Here is a 15,717-nt window from a genome sequence, read left to right as displayed (position 1 = left end):
CTCTGAGATTTACAGGAGAGTAACTGCACTCGTTACAGGGATCACCTGTAAATCAAATTCGTAGAGGCTGGACTGAGTGATGTAAGCGGCGCCACAGACTCCTGAAATGTGAAGCTGCAGGAGGCTGTGAGGCAGCAGCAGCCCAGTCCAGAGTCTCCACAGTCATCGTCCAGTCCAGGACCTGCAGCCGTCGCCCCTCTAACGCTCCACTTGGATTGTGATGCTGGAGAAACCGAACTCAGAGCGCAGGAGCTTTGTGGCCTTCGTGAGGACGATCTGTGGATCAGCTGCTTCCTCTGAGGACACAAATACAGGCAACACGTTCCTTTTTAACTGCTCAGGCTTTATTTTGGTCTTCAGTTGGACTCTGGTCTGAATTCATCCTGATTTGTGCTTAACTGGACCTGCTTTCAATTACGATAAGGCTGTGTTCACTACATGAAATACGTTCGTTTTATTTATCTTAACTAATTTAACTTTTATTTAAAGTCCCATTGAGGCTGGAAATGTATTTTGCAAAGGAGACCTGCTCAAGTTTCAGATAAAAGAAAAAAACTGCCAACACTGAAACAAGATTAAAGTAAGAAGAAACAACCACTGGTGCTCTTGGAGGGTCAAATTATGAAGAGTGCTGATACACATTGGTGTAATTTTACTATGTACTAGCCCGTATTTACTTGAGGCGTTGGATTTTTTCGGCCACACCCTGCCTGTGGGTGAGGGAACACTCTTTTAAATGACGACTAATGTGAACTAAGAGCAGAACAAATTAACAAAGGAGCTAATTAGTAGAATTTAAACTAATCTAAACTTCCTGCTGTGTGGTGCAGATTAGCAGTGTTGATTTTGCCTCTACCTGTGGCCACGTGGACAGAGAGCAAACAGTGAGTCGTGTTGAGGCTCCACATGTGCAAACTGTGAACGGCCACGACTCCTCTCACCGCCAGCAGCAGCTCTCTCACAGCGCTGACGCCAAGGTCCTGAGGAACGCCTGCAGAAAGCAAAGACGACGCTGAGTGCCGCCAACGCACCAACTGCAGCCAATCACACGATAATGTCACAACAGACATGCAGGAAGTGCGCTTACCCTCCATCAGTATTCTGAAAACATCCTTTGTGACTGGAAGCGTTGTTCCGAGAACGAGAATCGAGAACAGGAACGTGCAAATTGGATCTGCTACTTTATATTCAGGCTGTGAGGAATACAAATAAAAAAACCACAGGAGGGAGCTTGAAGCGACTCCTCTCGCTGACAGTGAACTCCTGCTAAATGAATGTTCATCCTGCAGAATAACTTGGTCACTCTCGCTTGCACCCACTTTCAGGAAATTAGAGGCCATGAAAAGACCAAAACTGCCGACATGTTTGTCCTGTCAATACTCTCCGACCCACTGATTCCTTCTACAAAGAGTTAATCTTTAAATACAATTACTAACATATGATTTTATTTTTTTAAAGACTACATCATTTCCTAAAGCAGCTGGGTACGGTAGTTTTTAGCAAACATTTATCAAACTGAAGGAAACAAATTGCATGTGTTTGGGACTATTTTCTGCCGCGGATTAATACACACTCGGTGCTTTAGGGAGTATTTGCAGCAGCGGGATGGTGTGAAACTCAAACACACAGTGAGTGTGTGTGTGTGTTCTTAGTAATGAAGGAAAATGTCATCCAGGGCCACAGTGTGCCTCATTAGTGTGTTTTTAATAGTGCTAACACACTAAGGTGCTGAACATGGTAAACATTAGCATCAGTTTGTTGTCATTGTGAGCATGCTAACTGATGTTAGCGGTTAGCTGAAGGCACTGCTGTGCCTACACAGAGCTGCTCACATGGCTGCAGGCTGTTAGTGCTGTTTTTTTTTGGTGACTTCTTTGGAGCCCTTCAGTGTTTTGGCTGATACTGACCCTGATGTGGATGATGGTGGCAGCCAGCAGGACTCCGACACTTTGCAGCAGATCTCCCACCACGTGGATGAAAGCCGCCCTCACGCTGGCGTTGCCGTGGCCGTGACCGTGACTATGGTCATGATGGTGTTTGTCCCTCTGCTGCCAGCCGGTGGGAAAGCTGTGACTGTGGCCGTGTGACGCACCGGACTGATGGAGGATCAGGACCATCCTAAATAAAACAACGTCCAAACTGATTCTAAACGGCGTCTGATACACCGGACACGAATGATCCTGACGATGAGCTCTTTGTACTCACAGGACGTTGACCCCCACAGCACAACCCGAGGTTATGAGCATGATGTGAGTGTCGATGTCGTAGTCTCCATCAGTGATCCTCTGAACGGCTGATATGACCAACACTGCTGTCACAGTCCAGATAGACACAACGGACAGCAACATGCCCAGAATCTCTGATGAACACAACAGCTGACAGTCAGACAAGACACAGCATTAAGAAATTCAGTCATTTATATGAGGTCAGAGCACAAATCCTGATGAACTGTATTCACAATACAACTGTCTAACAACAAAGAGAAACAGAGCAAAATACTCACAAACATTTGTGTGTAAGTGATTAAGTGATTTATAAGATGACGGCAACAGAAAGTCACCTGCGACGAAGCGTCATTTAGAGCCAAAACTCAGCTGATCCCAGGAAATTTTACAGTGTTTATTGAACCAGAGGACAGACATAAAGACTCTTGAACCTCAACGAGTCCTTTAAAAGAGCAACGCGACCACGTTATTTTGATGTCACCTGCTCGATGCCATCCGAAGGTCATGGTGTGAGTCTGAGGCCTGGATGAGAGCCACAGGGAGAAGATGCTGATCATGATGCTGCCGAAGTCGGTCAGGAGATGAGCAGCGTCCGTCATGATGGCCAGACTGTGAGCAGCGTATCCACCTGTGGAGAGGAGGGGTGGTCCCTGCAGGCTGTCAGGTCACGTAAAGTAAAAGTTGCTCAAAATTACACTTCAGTAGTTGAGTACTCAGTTACTTTCCATCGCTGTGAGTTGCTCTTAAAGCACATTACAGACATCAGCCAGCATTTTCTTAACAGACGACATTAACGGTAATTCAGGACACGTATCTTGCTTTGTGTCTGTCAGGTAATCTCCTCTCCAGGCAGTTTTTACTTGCATCTCACTTGTTTTAAGCTTCTTGGTCCTCAATTATCTCGATAAGTTATTAAAACTTCATACTGAGATTTTATTCCTGGTTCTGAGTGACTTAATGCTTGAAACTAGAACAATAAAGCTGTTCGATCAACAGACACAAGAACAAAACAGCTGCATCAAAGACAAATGTGCTTATTTTTAGTTTGGCTGCTCTACTCTTAAAATAAGACTAGATATTTTTTACTTGTTTTCTATAATTTTCCTGTTCTGCTGCAGATTTTAAATACTATTTCTCTGTTTTGTTGATGTTTTTCTTGTTTTTCCTGGTACGTTTGCGGCAGGTGAAATCAGTTGTGACGATGCTTTCTCATCTCACCGATCACCTCTCCGGCCATGAAGACGAGGCTGACGGCGCAGGCGATGTAAAGCTTCCTCCTGGCCACACGTCTGCCGTCGCTTTCAGCCCCCAATATCGAGTGCGTCTCCTGGCAGAGCCGCTCGGGCTGCCATAGACCGTCCTCGCTGGAGGCATCTTCACTCAGCTCTGAGGCAGAGTCTGAATACTTGTCCTCCGGAGAACTCGTCCTGAGAGAAGACAGGTTTCCTGATAAATCATCTTTATTTAAGTGATTGTAGAAACTAAAAAAAAAGCATGAATGAGAGGATAAAAGGAATGAAAACTTACCATCCAAGAGGCTGAACATGAGTCTCAATCAGATGTTGTTTCTCTGAGTCTGTTGATAACTCCATGCCCTGCGATGACTCCACGTCAAGGACTCTTAGTTTAACTAGTGTCAAAGTGAATCTGACCACCTGCTCCGGCTCATGTTATCTGACAGAGGTGGAGCCATCAGGAGCCAATGACTGAGCTCAAACACAGACTCTCACAATTACAAGACGACTTCACGATATTTCCAGTATCACACAAGTTTATTTGATCAGACAAACATTTACAGAAACATGAAAGTTTAAAGAGTGGAAAAATACCTGGGAATGTTCAGATCAAACAAAATATAGATTTTTTTTGCTTTAATCTTTGAAAACAATTCAAACCTGAAGAGGAAGAAAAAAAAAATCCCAGTAAAATGTATTCAGGCACTTCTGTGAAGTTCTGTATGATTTCTGTTACTCAAAACATACAAAACTGACTTTTACATTCAGTTCTGGGTTTGTTTAAACTTTATAGAAACACACTGCTGAACTGTCAGAGTCACTCATCCTGCTTCTGAAGAAAAAAACGATCAAAGATTTGTATAAAATATAACCCGATAAGGCACAAACCGCACGTTCCTCCACCCAGCATGAGTAAAAAATAGAATGTAAACATGAACGATGACATAATTTAAGGCGTAACCTTAATATACACTCAAATAATTTGTCATAAAATCTCCAATCATAAATATATCTCTGAATTTACATAAAAACACCATTCTTGTATTGAGCATCATACCACGACACACACAGGCCATCTATCATCTCACACACCGCACAGAGATCATCGTCTTGACACGTCTGGATCTGCACCACATCACCAGGTCAAACATGGAAATTTGGCAATAAATTTGATTGCCCCGTTGAGCAAAGCAATCAACAATATTGGTTTTCGTGTGGGAAGAGTGTTTGTCATAAAATAAAAGGCGATTTGTGGGAGCTTTGTCAGTACCTAAAAATGAGGTCACTTCATGAGCAGGTACAGCGAACTGATCTGATGTACTTCAACATGTTGGGAAGTTCGTTTATTCACTTTCTTCACGTGAGTTAGAAGAGAAGACTGATGCCACTCTCCAGTTTGTGTGTCGTGTCAGTATGGAGCCACAGGAGGTAGTTAGCCTAGCTTAGCATAAAGACTAGAAACAGAGGGAAAAAGCTAGCCTGGCTCTGCCCAAAGTTAAACAAATCCACCTCTAAATGTCATTAATGAGCATGTTTAGCAGTGGTTTTAAGGCGACGATACGTCTCTAGAAAGTTCGTGTCAGAGGGTAATTTTTGAACTATGCTAACTTTGCCCCCTGCAGTCTTAGTGCTAAGCTAGGCTAATCGCATCCAGCTCCATGCTTAATGCTTTCATGCCGTATTGGAGGTACCATAATTACCAATATCTGACATGTAGCATTGAAGTCAACACCCAGACCAGAATTACGACTGGGAATCTGGGACTCTTCTGAAAGCTGCTGTGACAACTCCAGGAAGTGAGCTTCAGAGCTGCTGATTGGCTGTCTAACAGAATCAGGTCTGCGGTTTCCACCTGAATCGAACCATGCCAAATGTCTTTCGCTTCAGGCGATTACGAAAATGTCAATTCAGCGTGATTTTAGGACTCGTACAGCCGACTCTGCCGTCACACAGCTGTCCTGAGTTGTCCACTGATGTGAAGAGACCAGACTCGTCAATGTGGGAAATCTCATCCAACTTTCAGAAAGCGAGTATGTGCTTCTCCCAAAATGTTGAAGTGTGCATTCTTTTCTGAACTCTCATCAGGTAGTGGACACAGCTGACGTGACATTCAGACATTTAAAATACACCGTTTATTGAGTCACAATCTATTTTACATTTGAGGGACACAAATTGAGCCCCTTATTTCGTTTCTACTAAATATAACTATGTGCAGTCTGGCTGAAGACCTCGTAACTCTCCGAGTGGTTGGCCTCTAATGATCTGACACACCTGAGCTGATGTATACTGTTGCATTAGAAAAATATTCAAACATTTCTGACCCAAGAGGCCAGAAAGTCCTCAGACCATCGTGGCAGCTTTTGGTTGTTAAACAGGAACTTTGGATATTAAAGTGCACGTGAAGAATAATTATTCCAGAGCTTTGATCTGTGTGGCTGGCATTTGTCCCTGCAGTGAACACACTGTCCGAGATTCAAAACTTAAAAAAATAAATATGAGATTCGATCAAAGACAAACCCATTGACACTAAAAAAAACAAGCTGTGGCACAATCAAATCGCTGCTTGATTCGTTTTAACACATTAGCCTCTGAGGAAAACAACCACATTCAAACCTACAACTTTTACAAATCATCAGCCTCTGAGAGCGATCGATACAGCCGCCGATGTGGTCTCATTACACAGTCCAGACTCTGAAGGATCCACTCACTCACTTGCTGTCGGACAGGGTCCCCGAGGTGCCGTTGGTCGCGTGAGGCTGAATCACAATCGGCACATTCTCACCTGGAGGCGGGAAAAGCAGACGTCTTTAATCACACCTACGGTTTCTATGATTTCATCTGTTTCTTGGCAAAGCAGAGCTGCTGGTTTCAAATGGAGAAGAGTTTAGATGTTAAACCGGAGCTGAGAGGATTAGTCGAATTAGCGATTAGTCATCTGACAGAAATTGAACGTGAATGTGTTTTAAACAGTCTGAGGACGTCGCCTTGAGCTCTGGGAAGCTGTGAATTTTCACTGCCGACAATAATTGATAGATTCATCGATTCGAGTTGATTTCACCGAGTTAGTTACTGTTTAATAAAAGCCATTCTCAGCTTCTCAAGGTGACGTCTTCAAATGTCCAAAACCCAAAGATGTTTGATTAACTATAAAGGAGAATATTTATATTTGAAAAGTCAGAACCAGTGAATCTTTGGCAGTTTTCTACGTTAATTTCTGTCAGCAGACTAATTATTAACCAACTGTTTGATTGAGCTCTAGTATCTATCACTCTTTTACAGACTAAGAAGTGAATAAAACAACACACACATTAATCCATAATGAAAATCTTTGTTAGCTGCCGTCCTGCTAGTTAAAACAATGAAACCTGGAAAACTGAAGTACTGAAACACAGATTAGTTTTTTCTCATTGCAGCATCAGGCAGTGGTGGAGAGACATATTACTCGTGTATTTTTATTTTCTGCATATTTACACTTTAACTCCACTACATTTAGAGAGAAATCAGACATTTATCAGCTGTAGTTATTTTCAGGATCAGCATTTTACAAAGGAAGCATTTAATCAAAAATTGACTTATTTAAATGCTGCAGAATATATTAAAATTTATATATTTAGACATTCAGCAGTCTTTTCTTTCAGACTTTTGTGTGAGAACATCTTCCTCCTAAAACGTCTGTATTTCTACACAAGTCAAATGATGAATGTGGACCTTCTTGTTACAGGTATTACAGGTATTCACTGCTATACTGCTGCTTTTACTTATGCAAACATCTTCCACCGCTGCCATCAGGTGAAGGATTTAACAGCACAATGGTGTAAAGAGCCGTGTCGTCCTGGGACGAGCACACAGAAACATTTCTCGAATACTTTCCATTAGTTTATACAACACACAGCAAAAAGCAGCAGAGCGGACCAAACGACGACGCTTAACAACAGCTCGAGATGGAAGAAGCAGCTTCAAAAGCCTGAAATCAAAACCAACTGCGACAACACGGGTTGTTTTTAGAAGCTTCGACAAAGTCCAGGTCAGTGGTTCTCAAACTTTGTGGCTTTTGACCCTTGAACACAAGGTACTACAGCGAGATGTGCTGAGAGAGAGAAAAGCCTGTTTTACCTGATTTCTCTTTATTGACAGAGACCAAGAAGCTTACAGCTACTTTCATATTTAAGAAAATGTGGGGAAGATGTTGATAACGTGTTTAACAGAAATGTACTTCTTTCTTTTCAGGTAAATCATCGTGGGGCTCCTCTGAAATGATCCCCAGCACTCAGACTGAGAACCACTGCTCTCGTTATTAACAGGAGTGTAAGTGTCAGCAGGCAAAGTTCAGTCATTCAACCGTTATTTGGATTATTTTTATTGTTAAAGTTCTAAAGAAGGAACACAGGAACACGGGTTAAGAACAAAAGCTCCGTTGATTTTGCTGCCACCTGCAGCGCTGCTGAAGGTGTTAATACGATGGAGTGAAGATGTTAGTCTGTGCTACAGCGGTGTTAGCGAAACACTGCTTCAACTTCTGCCAGACAGGCCAAGCGGCACAGAGCAGCAGTCAGCCGACAACAGGTGAACTTTACCTGCAGAGGTGACACCTTCATCTGAAGAGGTGACAACATTAGCTGAAGTGTCACAAGGGCTCGGCTGAATAATTATTACATGGTCTCCTTCTGTGAAACAAAAGTTAACACTGAGCAAACCCACAGGTCTCCACTCACTGTCACGGCTAGACGCACACAAAAAGACCAGAGACGGAGACCGAGATTTAAAGGAACAGTTTGACATTTTGGGAAACGCTTGTTCACTTTCTTCCTGAGAGTTACGAGAAAACAAAGCAGCAATTTGTGGATTTGTGAAGAGTTACATGCAGCAGAAACTTTCTGTTTGTTTGCCCATTTCCAGTCTTTATGCTAAGCTAAGCTAACTGGCTATAAGTTTGTACTTAACATGCCATCTTGAGAGTGGTATCAAACTCCTCGTCTAACTCTGAGTAGGAAAGAGCACAAGCACATTTCCCCAAATGTCCAACTATTCCTTTAACGTCTATCAGGATTAACTGTTCACAATAAGACTCTGACCAAACAGCGAGCCTGAAAGCTCTGAAAATAAGCTGCCGTTAAGAAATCTAGCAACTTAAATTTGTCCCCAAGATTCCACTGTTACACGGCCATCTTGTGCGTTATCCATTACTAATCACAATGTACATTTAATTCAGCTAAACTAAACAAATGAACTTACAGTCCTCTAGTCTGCCCCAACAAAGTGGGGGCGCTAACAGCACAAAGTACTTCCCAGTTTGGATGAATCCAGTTTGCAATACTGTAATTTTCATGTGATGACTCTGGTCTTAGTAAAATGCAAACTCGTGAAGTTTTTGAAATACTAAAGATTTTGAAATCCTAAACCAATGGAACAAACAGCTTTTACTTTCAGTTTAACTTACTCTTACATGTAGTGTTAGACATGTGAACCAGACGACGCAACATGAGACTTCCAGGTGCTGGACTGTTTTTATTTACGTGAGCAGCAGGAGGGATCCTTTTCTTTTCTGTACGAACTGAAGCGCTTCAAAAAGAATAAAACCTCTCACCTGCATCCTGTTCTCTGATCTGTGCCTCAAGGTCCTCTGGGTCCATATAGGCAAAATTGTCCTCTTCTTCTGAAGATTTGCATTTCCCACAGCAGAAACAGCAGCAGCACAAACAGCAGCAGCAGGTGAAAATACTGCAGCACACAACGAGGGCCTGAACACAAAGCAAAGGGAAGGACTGTAAGTACATGTGTGCCATTTGTATGCAGACATTTACCAAATCTACATGGAACAAAATAAAAACCAAACTAGAATTGATCAAACCCATACTGAAAGACATTTTAAATTACTGTGCAACCAAGTCACCTTTGCATTGGACACTCATTTGCTGCACATGTAGACCTCTCAAACCACGCCTCTCACCTTGAACCAGCACTTGGACATGAGGAAGTAGTATTTGACACCCTCCTCCCCAAACTGCTCGGCAGCGTACAGGCCCATGGATCCATACTCGTCATAGATCTTCCGTTTGTTCTCATCGTTGAGGATACAGTTGGCGTTGTTGATCTCCTTGAACTTCTCAGCAGCTTCTGGGTTGTCTGGGTTCTTATCGGGGTGATGCCTCAACGCCAGTTTCCTGCAAACAAGTGAATTAGGAATGTTTACCTTCAAACGCATGGACGGAAATGATAATGGTGTAGCTTACTGTAGCCCTCAGGGTCAAGTGTTTGCTAAATGGACAGATGAGTTGAGTCTTATGAACAAACCTGTATGCCTTTTTTATTTCTTCTGGAGATGCTCCTTTCTCAAGGCCCAGGACTTTGTACAGACTGTCTCCTGCTGTTGACATTTTCCGCTGGAGTTTGTTTGGGTCCTCCATGCTTCAGGGTTTGACGTCTGTGACATAAAAACCACAAATACTCACTTTCGATTCTTGACAGTACGATCAGAAAACGCTTTACTAGCTCGTATGTTCTGTAAGGAAGTGAGTAAACCACAATAAACGTGAAATAAACCACGCCGAAACTTCAGACAGCCCACGTAACTGACTGTATAACTACTGCTTCAGTTAGCTAGGAACTAAACACACATAAGAACTTCCGTTAACTCAAAAAGGTTTACTTTACTTCGTGCTGAACCCCGCGGGGTCAAGTCACGACAAGTAGCTAACTGACGTACGCTAGCTAACGTTAGCACTGCTACATGAGGAGGAAGTTAAACGTTAAATCTTACGCACTGAAAATTAAATATCGCCGTTTTCGGTCGAATCATAGAGTCCAAAATGTGTCCGTTGATTGCCTCAGAGTTTGTTCCATGAATTGAAGCTGCCGAAGGGTTTCCACTGTTCAAACGTCTCCCCTCATGAGCCGGAGAAAGACTTTGGACGAGCCGCAGCAGCGAAGCAGGAAGCGTCAAACAGGAAGGAATTCTGTCACGTCATTTGTCAGTTTGACGCGCGCTCGGCTGCGTTTCAAATGCGCAGGATCGAATAATTAAATGCAGAGCAACGTTCTATTCATTGTTTATTTGCAAAATCAGAGATTCAGGGGTTTTATTTGTCATATGCTCATTCAATAATGTATGTGCTGTGAAATGCAAGGTGGCATATTCTTAAGCAGTAAATGACTAACATGCAGTAAAGAATAACAATGACTGTAAGAGAAAAATAAGAATTAGAAAAATAAATTGGTCTTAAAGGATAAAAATCATAAATGTGTGCACAGAAAAACATTACTAGTGGGTAAGCCTGTGTCAATTATTACTATTATGACAGTACAGAAGAAATGGCACAGTACAAAAATCATCTCTGGACTATTACTGGAGGAGGCATGTTGATCATTTGTCATTCATTCGTGCAGTAGTTTTCAAATAACACAGCTGTTCAATCTTTTACATAATCAAATGTATTTCATAGTGACTACATTTCTGTTAACATTACTGCAGCAGCTATTCATCATTGAGTTTCCTGATTCTGAGGAATCACATTAATAACAATCTTCCCCATGTTCCTGTTGGTCTCCATGCGCCTGTGAGCGTCTGCGATGTTCTCCAGGTGGAATGTGCTGTCGATCACTGGCCTCAAGGAGGCTGTCTGGTCTGAGAAATACGGTAGCACTCTGCGTGAGAAAGCCTTCACCAGGTCTGCTTTGTACTGTGAAGGGAAGCAAGAATCAGTTACACAAATGCAAATACAAGAGATGTGTCAAAACTAACATTCATTCATTTTGGGAAAGCAGATGCAGAGAAAGGCAGAACTGTTGGATGTGAGTCAGCGCGTTCACATGCAGAGATGAAGAAACACAGCTGGTGAGTCATTTCTGTTTGGTCTGAATTCTCACCTGAAGGCTGCGAGAGCGGAGGAGGCTGCTGAGCAAGTGGCCTCGCTTGGAGAGCAGTTTACCCAGCAGATCTCCCTCTACTGCCCTGCCTCCCATGGTGCCGTACAGCACCCATCTGCCGTCGGTGGCTAAAGAGCACACGTTTTGCTCCCAGTTACACCCACCAATACAGTCAAGGATGACGTTTGCTCCCTTGCCTGTGAAATTACAGTTATTGAGTATACAACTGAATTATGCAGGACTCAGATATTTAATGCACACTTCTGAATTTGATCCTAACCCCTGAGGGGGGGTCAGCCTTTCTTTGGTCTTCATTTTAATTCTCAGCAGTGATAAAGCCATATGTCACATCTATTATTTAAGATTGTAATCAATATTTCTAGATGCATTTGTGTATTTACTACACATAAAGACCCTGTCAACCTACTGTCCACAAATCCCATAAAAAGACCAAAATCAACAGTGAAAATCCAGATATATCATATTCCCCTGTGCCACAGAGCTCCACTGTCATCCAAAAACTATTAAAAAACGCATCAATGAGGCACACTGTCACACTGGATGACATGTTCCTTCATTGCAACGAACACACACACGGCACTTTATTTTGTCTCACTCCCACATAAACCTTCCTGCTGCCAGAAATACTTACTAGAGCACCAAATGTGTATTAATCCACGGCTGAAAATAGTCCCCAACACATGCAGTATTTACTCCTGTTTGAGTACCGTTTCATAAAAACTACAGATTTGTGTCTTCAGTAGGAACAAATGGGCCACAGACAGAGCAGGTAAATCAGAAAGAACTGAGAGACTAAGACCTTGATGGTTTTAGTCTTTTCATAGGATTTGTTGACACCTGTAACCTGTAAATCAATTTGAATTTGCTCTTTTAGCTCATTAAAATTCTGTGATGTTATCTTATATTTCCATCATGAGCAGTGAATGTTTGATAGATCACAACAATACAAACAATACAAAAAAAACGTAACAGCAGAGATCAGCTCTGTGAACAGTCTGCACAGCTGCACAGCTCACCTCCTGTAAAATGGTGAACTCCCTGCGCGAAGCTCTCCTCTTTGTAGTTAAACCCAGCTGCTGCTCCCAGACTCTCAGCCATCTTCAGTTTTTCTGGGCTCCCCGCAGTAACAACGGGCACGGCACCAAACAGATGAACCAGCTGAACAGCAGCTGTTCCGACTCCGCTGGCTCCAGCATGAGCCAGCACGACTTCACCCTCCTTCACCTGAGCTGTGGCAGAGACGACAGATGGAAACAAGGTAGTGCAGAATTGAATATTGCTCACCTTGTTAATTACTGAAAGAGGAAACCATAATGAACCACATTCACACTTATCAATATTTATTTGCATGGTTCTGACTTGTTTATAGGGCCACATGAGTAGAACTGTTTCTTGCTTATTTTTCCAGTAATGTCAACTTAGAACTTAAAATTATTTGAATTATTATGATGCAATAATGCAACTTTCTGTACTTTTACAGCAATTACCAAACAAAAACACAAGTGCTTCATAATGAAAATCATTAAAGAGGAACACCAATAAGATAAAAAGGACAGAAAAAGAAAAATAGAGACATTTGGTATACAAACAATGAAATAGCAGTGCAGCAGCATATTGTTGCTACCGAGACAAAATATGTGTAATATATCAAATTAGTAAAGAAGAAAAAAAAAAAAAAGAAGTTTTTGTGGTGGTGGCAGCAATGCACTGCCGTATAACTAGAACAAAAGCTTAAGTTAAAAAGCATGATCTGTGTTATTCTCAATGATATTCCCCTGCAGAAAGATGAATATTCTCTTATGAATAATAAACATTGTTCTTGTACCTATGAAAACCAGCAGCTGAAAAGCAGTGAGCCAGGCCTCTGGGATCGCAGCAGCCTGGCAGAGTGTGAGATTAGGGGGAACAGGCATGAGAAGCTCCTCAGGCACAGCAACATATTCTGCATATCCGCCTCCGCAGAGCAAGGCCATGACCCTGTCAGATGGCCTCCAGCCTCTGCTCACCCCTGGGCCCAGAGTGTCCACCGTGCCAGCCACCTCCAGGCCTATGATGTCACTCTCACCTGGGGGAGGTGGGTACAGTCCCCGCCTCTAAAAAAAAGAAAAAGAAAAAGAAAAATAGGTATTACACAAGGAATCCAGTGCATGAGATTGTTGCAGGATTGGGCCCACTTCACTTAATCATTTACATACAAAATAAAGTAATCACACATTTAAAGCATGCAAACTGTAGCTGAATTATGCTTTGTAAAAATGTATCTTGCAATATACCTGCAGCAAGTCCGCCCTGTTGAGGGCAGTTGCATGAACTTTAATTAGGACTTCTCCATCTTTAAGTTGAGGCTTCGGCACAGTTCGCAGCACTAAATTCTCTGGTCCTCCTGGTACGTCAACACACACTGCCTGCATCATCCTGGCAAAGATGGAGCAACACTTGTGCCAGGCAAACAAAAGAAAGAAAAATATGTTCAAATTCTGAGATTCACTCATGAAACAAACTCCTGTCTTGAAGCTGGTTGCCAACTAAAAAAAAGAAACCTGACAATAATTAAAGCAATAGCTACTGTAGACAAGCTTTGTTGTTTTTAACACTCACCGTCTTGTAGGTGTTTCCCAGTAAAAATCTTCTAGTGTGCAGGATTTGATGCATTTGATAGTCCCAGCAGTGCCAACTGTGATTTGATTGAAACAAACAAACAAAAAGTACTATGAACTCGGTAGGAATTATCAACAGCAACCGTACTTGAACATGTCGAGAGCAGCGGTTCTTGCACAAACCAAATTCTATCTTCATTTATATTAATATGGCATAATAAAACACTACGTGATGGCTGGGAAAAATGGAGGGATGGATTGAACAATAACAAATAAATTAATCTGTGTTTATCTTTAATTAATGTCCCACCAGACACTTTGAACAGTTCTTATTCTCCATGATTAATTTCAGCTGTAAATATGATCATTTCCATGCTTCTCTATCTGTTAATAACGGACATTCATAAAAACATGTAGCTGGAGACATATTCTGGACCGTTTGGCTTTCCGTACTCTCAAAACTCAAAACCAGGTAGCTAGTTTGGTAGCGGTTTAACTGTGTGGGGAAATGGCTGTGAAGAATAACTAAAGCATTAAGGAGAACTAGCCGACAACATTAACCGGACAAACTAGCAAAGGGGAAGTGAAAGAGAGTAGAGGAAGCCGTAGAAATAGTGCAATAGGTCAGTATTGATATGACATTGAAATTCCACGATTACGTTAATCAGCTATGACTCGTTATGCATCGCGCATGCGCGTCAAAAAGTTCCATAAGTTAAAAAAAAATACCTTTGATTAACCTAAAGCGATATTACAGATTGATTACAGACATGACTATAAGCACAAAATGCTCATGTTTACAGGTCAGGACAGCCTCTAATTTCACGCTGAATCGTCGTGTCATCTGTAAATTATGTTAACGCATTGAAAATATGAACTTACCAGCCAGAGATGTCAACAGTTCATCAACTTTAGAGATGACTGTTCGACTTTTGGGAAGTTCAGTTGCTCCATCTTCCAGACTGGACTTGAGTTCGACGCGGGAGGGATCAAACCAGCAGAGGGGCAGGCTTTCTGACATGTGTCAAGGCAAACTATTAAAGGGAAACTGCACAAAAACCCATGAAAAAACCTTTAAATAAATGACTTTTTTGACACCAGCTGGTCCACTGAGGACTCTGAGATCAAGTTAGTATTTTAAAAGCTGACTCTGACAGCAGTCCAAAATACAGAGATTCAGTTTATTATCATAGAGGACGGAGAAAACCAGGAAATATTCATGTTTGAGAGTTTTTGCTTTCTTATAAATGATCAAAATCATTGCATATTGATATTGAGTCAAACAACTCATCATTTCCACGGAGTAAATATCATTCAGGGAAATAAAAATTAACAGCAAATTTAACCCAATAGTTAAATTAAAAAATAAATCAGTGGGGTTTGTGGCCTCAGTATTTCTAAAATCCCTCCACATGTGTGACACTTGTTCAGAAACACGTTCTGGTTTGAGATATTTTGATTGAACTCTCTGTAATGTTTGTTAAGTGTCGTGGTTTAAGATTAGACTTTTTGATCCCACACCTGGGAAATTAAGTCACTACACTACAGTACACGCCACTACTGCCATAGAAAGTACTATTGCCAATATTCTAATGAGAAAAACTACTAATGTCATATGCTGTTAGATATATTACAGAAATGACGACCCTGCTGTTGAAAACTATTAATTAGACAAAAATGAAATCACCACCTTTATATTTTAAAAGCAATTTATGATTAAAAATGTTCCAGCACTATCAGCACAACCTAAGAAAAAAACAACTTATAGACCCCAAA

At 41.8% G+C, this 15,717-nt stretch overlaps 3 protein-coding genes across 4 annotated transcripts; all 3 read right to left on the bottom strand.

Annotated features, from left to right (window-relative positions):
* Nucleotides 1-96: 96 nt before the first annotated feature.
* On the bottom strand, nt 97-3,834 carry LOC143331868 (proton-coupled zinc antiporter SLC30A2-like). The gene is made up of 8 exons (XM_076749054.1): nt 3,753-3,834; nt 3,444-3,652; nt 2,707-2,853; nt 2,206-2,359; nt 1,908-2,118; nt 1,088-1,193; nt 857-991; nt 97-296 (listed from the first exon to the last, which is right to left on the bottom strand). The coding sequence occupies exons 1-8, from the start codon at nt 3,815-3,817 to the stop codon at nt 199-201; spliced, it is 1,125 nt and encodes a 374-aa protein (XP_076605169.1). The 5' UTR covers nt 3,818-3,834; the 3' UTR covers nt 97-198.
* A 147-nt stretch (nt 3,835-3,981) lies between these two features.
* Nucleotides 3,982-10,401, bottom strand: dnajc5gb (DnaJ (Hsp40) homolog, subfamily C, member 5 gamma b). 2 transcript variants are annotated; one of them, XM_076749459.1, is made up of 6 exons: nt 10,222-10,398; nt 9,752-9,881; nt 9,408-9,621; nt 9,045-9,198; nt 8,035-8,124; nt 3,982-6,242 (listed from the first exon to the last, which is right to left on the bottom strand). In XM_076749459.1, the coding sequence occupies exons 2-6, from the start codon at nt 9,862-9,864 to the stop codon at nt 6,169-6,171; spliced, it is 645 nt and encodes a 214-aa protein (XP_076605574.1). In that variant the 5' UTR covers nt 9,865-9,881; nt 10,222-10,398; the 3' UTR covers nt 3,982-6,168. The 2 variants fall into 2 exon arrangements, with proteins under 2 accessions (XP_076605574.1, XP_076605575.1); XM_076749460.1 differs by lacking the exon at nt 8,035-8,124 and having other exon boundaries at nt 10,222-10,401.
* An 89-nt stretch (nt 10,402-10,490) lies between these two features.
* On the bottom strand, nt 10,491-14,931 carry tp53i3 (tumor protein p53 inducible protein 3). The gene is made up of 7 exons (XM_076749100.1): nt 14,824-14,931; nt 13,943-14,018; nt 13,618-13,779; nt 13,170-13,437; nt 12,361-12,573; nt 11,324-11,520; nt 10,491-11,136 (listed from the first exon to the last, which is right to left on the bottom strand). The coding sequence occupies exons 2-7, from the start codon at nt 13,994-13,996 to the stop codon at nt 10,939-10,941; spliced, it is 1,092 nt and encodes a 363-aa protein (XP_076605215.1). The 5' UTR covers nt 13,997-14,018; nt 14,824-14,931; the 3' UTR covers nt 10,491-10,938.
* Nucleotides 14,932-15,717: the final 786 nt, after the last annotated feature.

The sequence above is a fragment of the Chaetodon auriga genome, chromosome 14, assembly GCF_051107435.1.
Source record: "Chaetodon auriga isolate fChaAug3 chromosome 14, fChaAug3.hap1, whole genome shotgun sequence".
In the NCBI taxonomy this organism is placed as follows: domain Eukaryota; kingdom Metazoa; phylum Chordata; class Actinopteri; order Chaetodontiformes; family Chaetodontidae; genus Chaetodon; species Chaetodon auriga.
The sequence above is the reverse complement of the archived record's forward strand: the minus strand, read 5'-3'. Positions and strand labels throughout refer to the sequence as shown.

Bases quoted from the DNA above. Each gene is read 5' to 3' on its own strand.
- LOC143331868 (XM_076749054.1), bottom strand. From the start codon at position 3,817: ATGGAGTTATCAACAGACTCAGAGAAACAACATCTGATTGAGACTCAT. The intron at 3,653-3,752 runs GTAAGTTTTCAT...GTCTTCTCTCAG, and splicing joins CATGTTCAGCCTCTTGGATG to GACGAGTTCTCCGGAGGACA. The intron at 992-1,087 runs GTAAGCGCACTT...TGCTTTCTGCAG, and splicing joins TTTCAGAATACTGATGGAGG to GCGTTCCTCAGGACCTTGGC.
- dnajc5gb (XM_076749459.1), bottom strand. From the start codon at position 9,864: ATGGAGGACCCAAACAAACTCCAGCGGAAAATGTCAACAGCAGGAGAC. The intron at 9,199-9,407 runs GTGAGAGGCGTG...CTTTGTGTTCAG, and splicing joins TGTCCAAGTGCTGGTTCAAG to GCCCTCGTTGTGTGCTGCAG. The intron at 6,243-8,034 runs GTAAAGTTCACC...TCCCGCCTCCAG, and splicing joins TGAAGGTGTCACCTCTGCAG to GTGAGAATGTGCCGATTGTG.
- tp53i3 (XM_076749100.1), bottom strand. From the start codon at position 13,996: ATGCATCAAATCCTGCACACTAGAAGATTTTTACTGGGAAACACCTAC. The intron at 13,438-13,617 runs GTATATTGCAAG...TCTTTTTTTTAG, and splicing joins ACAGGGCGGACTTGCTGCAG to AGGCGGGGACTGTACCCACC. The intron at 11,521-12,360 runs GTGAGCTGTGCA...GTAATTTCACAG, and splicing joins AGTTCACCATTTTACAGGAG to GCAAGGGAGCAAACGTCATC.